This window comes from Corticium candelabrum, chromosome 4, assembly GCF_963422355.1.
Source record: "Corticium candelabrum chromosome 4, ooCorCand1.1, whole genome shotgun sequence".
In the NCBI taxonomy this organism is placed as follows: Eukaryota; Metazoa; Porifera; class Homoscleromorpha; order Homosclerophorida; family Plakinidae; genus Corticium; species Corticium candelabrum.
This window is the reverse complement of record NC_085088.1, coordinates 3,224,690-3,232,573: the sequence shown is the minus strand read 5'-3', so window position 1 is coordinate 3,232,573 and position 7,884 is coordinate 3,224,690. Positions and strand designations below refer to the sequence as shown.

At 41.2% G+C, this 7,884-nt stretch overlaps 2 protein-coding genes across 2 annotated transcripts; both read right to left on the bottom strand.

Moving 5' to 3' along the window:
• Nucleotides 1-1,156: 1,156 nt before the first annotated feature.
• On the bottom strand, nucleotides 1,157-2,083 carry LOC134178971 (jerky protein homolog-like). Its single transcript, XM_062645884.1, has one exon. The coding sequence runs from the start codon at nucleotides 2,056-2,058 to the stop codon at nucleotides 1,339-1,341; it is 720 nt and encodes a 239-aa protein (XP_062501868.1). The 5' UTR covers nucleotides 2,059-2,083; the 3' UTR covers nucleotides 1,157-1,338.
• A 10-nt stretch (nucleotides 2,084-2,093) lies between these two features.
• On the bottom strand, nucleotides 2,094-3,060 carry LOC134178028 (tigger transposable element-derived protein 2-like). Its single transcript, XM_062644805.1, has 2 exons — nucleotides 2,135-3,060; nucleotides 2,094-2,103 (listed from the first exon to the last, which is right to left on the bottom strand). Exons 1-2 carry the CDS (start codon nucleotides 2,947-2,949, stop codon nucleotides 2,094-2,096), a joined length of 825 nt encoding a protein of 274 aa, XP_062500789.1. The 5' UTR covers nucleotides 2,950-3,060.
• Between the last annotated feature and the right edge of the window lie 4,824 nt (nucleotides 3,061-7,884).

The window sequence follows — 7,884 nt, the reverse complement described above, 5'->3', positions numbered from 1 at the left end:
AGAGCAATGGTTGCTACCCAACCCTCACTGTCTACTATCTATCTACTTTAGTACGTCAGGGTCTGTCCTGTTCAACAGTTTTCTGCCATTCGAACAACGAGCCAGAGAAGGCATTGAAAATGTGATAACGGCGAAATGGAAGAAGTTTGTCGACTACGTCATCCAGAAAGTGGAAAACCATTACAGAATGTCAGACGGCGTGGTAGAACAAGCCGTAGAAAGGTTAGTAAGTGCGGAGGACTCTTCAGACAGTGAAGAGATTCGAACAACAATGATTAATACAATTAGTCTCGTGGGTGTCATTTACTGGCGGTATTCTTTGTTGGTAACGCATGGTAGGAGTCTCTTTTCGGAAGCACGTCCTATATATATATATATATATATATATATATATATATATATATATATATATATATACTAATCCAGGATCAATAAAGTTAATTTGTCCAGAAATCTGACTTTACTAGTTACGTGCTTCCGAGTGATATGTTTATCAACGGCGTAGGGGCGAACTTGCCGAGATACGGGATTTTCCCACGGGCTCTCCATTCTTGGAACGGACTTTACTTGTATCGTACTAGAGAACCAATCACAGCATTCATTAGCTGATCTAGAATCTCTCCCATGTGAGCTTTCCAGTAAGGTTGGCTAAGAGTTAGACGTCTGCTGCAGGAGATATGGTTTACCCACATATTCTCCTATTCGAGAATGGACTCTAACTAGAACGTCCTGTTAATTATCGTAGCGAGATAACCAGTCATATGACACGGGAATGCAATTAGCCCATCACACCAAAATTCTAGTAAAGGGGCACGTCTCTTCTACTTAAACTGTGGGAGCCACGCATGCAAGTATATATGGCATGTGTACGTCACTTCGTGATTTTTCTTCTAGAGACTACGGAAAGAGACAGGTCGCACCATCTAAGATGATCTAGAAATTCAATGGTCCAATCCAATATAGGAGGTCAATCACCAGCCAGTATACAGCATCCCCAACATCTGTATATCAAACTGTTAACCTCGCGTAGCGCGGGTCTAGACTGAGAAAAAGGACGGGTCTTACGTAACACAATTTTCATACATATACATACATATATATATATATATATATATATATATATATATATATATATATATATATATATATACTAGTACAGTAGGACCTCAAAGATACGAACACCTCGGGAAATTGGGTGTTCGTAATTGTGAAATGTTCATAAGTCTGAAGTTTGTAATATCGATGATTACATAACTTGTGAAAACAGGAGTACACTGTATGGCTAACAAAAAGGATAAGTACGTGAACTACAGTAACTGTGAGAGTGTAAGAACGAATTCAAGGGTTACTAAAATAACAATCCATTGTCTTTTGCTTCAAGGCAGAACCCCTTTTTTGTCCTGCAAGGTCCAGGAGCTCTCTCAAAAGCATGAGATTCATGGGGGTGGCTTCAGGCTGCTGCTCTAACCATTCCAAGCAGACACTAAAGCAATCAACAGCCTTTGTGTGGCTAATCTTAGCTACATCAGTGTGCTCAGCTTCATCTTCACTGTCCGATGGATCCTGGACCTGAACAGAGTCGATAATTTCTTCATCAGTCAGCGATTGAGACCCAGTTTCATCCTTGTCAGCAAGAAGCCATTGCTCCATTTCTTCCTCATTGATGCCCAACTGGGAACATACTTCAAAGGTAATTTCTTCTTCGGATTCACTGGCATCGATCCGAGAAGCATCACCCATACTACGACCACCAAACCCTAGCTTATTCCAAGCACGACAGAGAGAAACTTCAGGAATTTCGTTCCAAGATTTAGCACTCAGGTACACCGCATCTTTTATGGTCAGCTTTTTGCTGAAGGAAATGAAGGAGTCTTCACTCGATTCAGATTGAAGCAGCAGTTTTCTCATGAGCTCTCGTTTGTACCTGCGCTTCAGGTTCTCCAGCACTCCCTGATCCATAGGTTGAACCAGACTTGTGACATTGGGGGGCAGAAACATGCAACTCATTCCTTCAGAACTCAAAGCCTCTACTGAAGGGTGGGATGGTGCATTATCCATAATGAGAAGAGCTTGAAGTGGCAATGACTTTGATTTCAAGTAACGCTTCACCTTTGGTACAAAGTGCTTGAAAAACCAGTCCAAGAAAATTGATTGATCCATCCAGGCACTTTTTTGGCTATAATAATGGACTGGTAGAGATGACATGTTGACCCCTGAAAAACAGCGAGGCTTAGCGCTCTTGTGAATAAAGACCAGAGGGCTACGCATATCTCCACTGACATTGGCAGTTGCCATCAATGTTACCCGATCTTTAGGGGATTTGCAATTCTTTGCAGCCTTTTCAGAACCATCTGCCAGGGTTTTGTTCGGCAGCAGGCGCCAACACAGACCTGTCTCATCACAATTAAAGATCTGATGGATGGAAAGCTTATGATCTTCAATATATTTATGCAAAGACAGCTTGAATGCTTCAGCAGACTGAGGATTAGCTGAAAGAGACTCTCCCTGCATGCTTAGTTGACGAATACCATGCCTCTGCTTGAATCTATGAAGCCAACCAGTGCTAGCCTTGAAATCATCTGGTGACCGATCTGGATACATTTGCTGGTGCATCAGCCTGGCTTTCTCCATGACAACAACCCCACTCAGAGGAGTGCCTTTGTGCCGTTCTTGTGTGAACCAAAGGTGCATGGCCTTGTCAAATTGGTCATCATCAGCTCTCCTAACAATGCAACGCTTCTTAAAACTACTGCTGTCTTTAGCTTCAACGGCAAACTGAGTAATTTTGCTCCTAGATTTCTGTATATCAGTTACTGTGGATTTTCCAATGCTATATTCAGAAGCAATAGCTGTATTAGAAATACCTCTGTCCAGCTTCTCAAGAATCTCGATCTTTTGTTCAATAGATAAATTGACTCGCTTTCTCTTAGGCTTGTCCTTTGCCTCCATCTTGGATCAGCTACCACGTGGCTAGCGCTAGGCCACGCCTCAAAAGTGCGCGTGCGCGTGGCTACATTACGTGATCAAATTTTTGCAAGAGCGCGCGCTCGCGCTAGAGCATGCTGTTCGGTTGACCGGTCAGTTCGGTTGTCTGGTGTTCGTATCTTTGAGGTCCTACTGTACTACCCGCCCTAGGGGCGGTGGTAATCTGGGCGGTGGCAATCTGGGCGGTGCCAATCTATCGTTGTACGCCACTTCTACAAAGAAGACGCACTTTCCATGACACACGGACGCACGCACGCACGCAAAAGTGGTCCGGTGAGCCGGCGCATCTTGCATTCTGGGAACTAGAGGATCGCGTACAGTGGCTGGCGAGCGCACGTCACATTCGCATACTCGGCCTAATGGATTGAGCAAACAAACTTCGGCTCATCTCATTTCAGAACGCCAAAGTCTCGTTTCTGGCCAAAATCCGACTTGACCATTCGTCTTGGAAGGCGGAAGTCGACCCGACCGTCGAGTTTCAAGAGGAGCGGAGACCGGCGTCGTGTCGATCGGCGCAACACAGACATCTAGCCTTGACCTCCCAGACCCGCGTAGCGCCGTTTCAAAATCGTCCTCTACGGATCTGGGATGGTACCGCCAGAGCCGTATAGAGAGAGAGTTGCGACATGACGATTTGGTCACGTGATGTTACGGGCGCCATTTTGTGTCCAGTTGCGCTCTGAACGGATCCGGGAAATCAAGAGATAGTCGCTTTGTGTAGTCGCTGCTTGCAGAAAGCCTTGCTGTTGCACTTGGGGATGCAGCAGTACAACTGAAAAATGGTACAAGCCGTGTTACTTTCCAAAAGACCTTGCAAGAAGGAAGATCTCGGAGGCGAAAGTGAGGCGACGTTGTTGGGCGTCATCTCTGACGAGCTTATTTCTCTACTAGGTAATGTAAAAGGCATGAAAACTTTTAGGGAGTGTTGTTTCTTTACTTGTTTGCTTTTAGGCTCATTTTGATGAGTCTCATTTCGAGAATTGCACGCAGAGCCGACAGAAAGAGAAAGCTGAAAGGATATACAGTATGCTATTTCGACGATATTTCCTCATCGCAAAGCTGACTTTCAGAGAAAGTCTCCTTCAGTTAGGACAAAGATTAGATCCGGAATCAAGAGCTTCCCTCGTCTCGTTGGATCATTCCTACTGTTCTTTTATGGAGGCCGGGCGCACAAGTTTCTTCAAATGACGATGAGCAATATACGAAATACATGAATTTGGGCTTGTGTTGAAATAAATGCACTTGTTCTCTATGGCAATTATTAAAACATTTATTTGTTTGTTCTGCAGGAGAGGTGGTTGCAGTTGATGATACAGGATATTAATTGTGTAATGATGAGGTTCCTCACTTGACACCCCCGGCACACACACACCACTTTCGCCATTTCTATTGCCAGTAGCCACAGTTTCTCCATCTTTCATCAGTTTCAAGTTGTCGTGGGTGACTCTGCTTGTAAGGTACACAACATCTTCAGTAAACAGCTGGTCCTATCAATATTTGCAAGATACACAAACAATCAAATTTGAAGTGAACGATTTGTCTAAGCTAACACTGTACAGTGGGTACTCCTATTTCGCCAGACTGTGTATTTTCCTCTACATTCTAGTATATACTGTATCGAGTTTTATTCATTTTAATTCTATTGTCAAAAATGGGTACTGGCACTTGGCTTCCTGATGACGATTGAGTCTGCTAGAGTTAGTCAGGAAACATTAGAAACTATATATGACATCTTATTTCGTAAATTTGCAAAATATATTGAATGAACGTCTCTAATGTGAATACTGACAGTATCTATCCACAATATCGAGATATTGCAAGTTTGTGTAACAGTCAGCTGGACTTAAATGCATGACGGCATTTGACACTGACAAACGTGCGTCTTGTACAGATGCACGTAGGCAGTTCTACTATATATACATTGATGCACGTCAATCTATATACGGTATGTAGTAATAAAACACATAGCTTAGTCTTTATTCTATTGAAAATAAACTAGAAATATTAATTAACATGTCACAAATTTCTAGATAGCATTACATTATTGATGCTCCTTGCATTGGCCACCGCAGCAATAATGACGATAGTAAATAGAACAAAGATATTCTTCATCTACAAAAGTAATACAACGATAGTATACAACAAACGAAACGGCGATACATACAACACTAATTCATTGTAATAGTAACATGCAGCAAAAGCTTCAAATCGATTTATCTCTTTTCGCGGCGTTTTGCTATTTATTTAGCGTCTATATATTAGCTGTCTATTGTCTAATCAATTAATTTATTACCTGCTTATATTATGCGTTAACTTACTTCGTTCTTGATGAGTTTTCCAACTCTTTCTGATGTTGAAATGCTTGCTGATGCTGCTAATCGTCTGCGAAGACGCCTATTTACAGTTGCAGTGAACCAAAACGACCTCCGCCCTTGTCGCCCTCGAACGTGTAGAGAATGTGACGTTCTGCATGCCAGCTGACGTTACTGTTTTTTGGTAAGAAGTGGGAACTTAAAAAAGTTACTGAAAAGTTACATCATCTACCAAGCATTGATCAAAAACTTACGTTATCATGTGAAATCATTTTGGTTACGATAAGTCAATTTATTGGTGCTGGTTTGATGATTTTCCGAGGTGCATGTTACTATGTATATGTATTATACTAAACCATTTTCTAATTTAATTATTATTTAACTGGGCAATGCACTGTGCTAAATTTATACTACAATGTATTATATATCGATAGAATTTCCGTATCTTTGATGTAATGAAAAACAACTAAACAGTTTAGTGTTACATAGTAAACAACTAAGCGTCGAAAATAGTTTTACAGCAAACAGATATTGTCGCCATTTTGTGTAATGTATGATGGAAACTAAATGTATATGAAAGAAATGTGCTACTGCATGTCTGCACTTGTATTTCGTGACGCTAAAGCGCGTTAGCATGGTGTGACCGCAGACTGACGGCTTCAACGGCATCAGACGGTTTGCGAACGTCAGCGTCAGTGGGTGCATACAAAGCAGCAGCAAACTAGTCTGTTGACGTGAGACAACAGATGAGAAACAAAACCAAGTAGTCGCGTTACATCAGCTTCAGCGGGCAATTGGTCGTAAGTGAGAGATCATGCGACGCGTTGTATTGACACTCAGATCATAATTCTATGAGCATCGGTGGTCTTGTCGTGCCTATGTACATGTATAGAAGACTACCCCATAGCGTGTTCTATTCTCGATTGTGCTGATCATGAGCGTCTAGCTACTTTACTTTAGCGGGTACGTAGTTTTAGGATCTGAAAACCTCGCTGCTGAAATCGAGCGAACAGATCGACGGCTGGTCAGGCTGCCAAACGTAGCTTACAGAATTACAACACAGCCGCAAACACGGTCAAACTGTTTTGATTAGGAACAAACAGTAATAGGTACCGCCTACTCATTCACTTGTCACCAAACAAGTGGCTAAATACAACCACGTGTTACATTATGACGTGGATGAGATCTTGCATGGTTCGGACAATGACGCTATAAAATTTAGACAATCGGTTTTATGCACGTCATTACATGCACCAATCACAAACTCGACACACTTGATAAGAACGTCAGCTGTGTATGGTTTGTATAAACGATTCTTACGCATGGGAAGGCAAGTCTACGTAGGCAAGTGGCGTTTAGGTTGGTGATGCTTGGACTGACGTCAAGTAGTCGTAAAGACACACTGCTAACCAAGTGAATATGCAATTAATTAATTATCAATACAATTAGAACAGTGTAAAGTACTCAGGCAATTTAATTCTATTTCACAACTACTCCTACAAAAGATTTATTAACAGATAAACACTATACAATTAAAATGACAGCATACGGTATGTGTGTGTACACAATATTTATTAATTAAGCATTATCTAGTTGGTATAAATACGTACATGAAATAATCTATAGACACTTCAATACTCATTACAAATCAGATCATTTAATGCAAACCACATAATAATTACTAATGCATAGAATCATTGTAGATGGATGACGACGACGTATTCATAACTCTGCTGGTTGTCACACAGCTACAGTATTATTGAGGTGATGTATGTTTAGAGCTAGCATTGGTTTTAATTAATTAAATTAGGTAATTAATTTAAGTTCAGTTACTTAAGTTGATGGTATCAGTCATTGCGTTGCTGGCACTTATAGGTATATGTTACATACGCCTTTTGCCAACTGGTATTGTATTGCAAACTATATAATTATTATGGCATTGTTATATGGTTGGTGACGTGAATGACAGTTATATAATTAGTATACTGGTGTGTGTGTGCGTGTGTGTGTGTGTGTGTGTGTGTGTGTGTGTGTGTGTGTGTGTGTGTGTGTGTGTGTGTGTGTGTGTGTGTGTGTGTGTGTGTATTTGAACAGCAAATATTTGTGTGTGTGTGTATATATATATATGTGTGTGTGTGTGTGTGTGTGTGTGTGTGTGTGTGTGTGTGTGTGTGTGTGTGTGTGTGTGTGTTAGAGGTAATATTAATAAGAAATAATTGTATTATGCCTCTTTGTAAAGTGATGAAATATTTTGACATTCACTAACACATGTACAATCCAAGAGAGACGACATCTGTCTTTTTTGATGATTTAGAGTTAGAGTTTGAAATAAGATATGATACACAGTATTTACCTTTACACTAATCGGTGTCACCCACACTACTCTGTCTCAATTGATATAGTTAGCACGCGCAGTGTGTTTGTCTTAACGACTACTCGAGGTCTGATTGCAAGCATTAGCAACCTATACGCCATCTGCCTACGTACATATTCACCTCCCACGCTTTGGAATCGTTTAGAAAAAACCGTACACAGCTGACGTTCTTGGTAACTTACCAAATGTGTCGGGTTTGTGATTGGTTGCAAT

Coding starts and splice junctions, on each gene's coding strand:
- LOC134178971 (XM_062645884.1), bottom strand. CDS start 2,058: ATGGATAATGCACCATCCCACCCTTCAGTAGAGGCTTTGAGTTCTGAA.
- LOC134178028 (XM_062644805.1), bottom strand. CDS start 2,949: ATGGAGGCAAAGGACAAGCCTAAGAGAAAGCGAGTCAATTTATCTATT.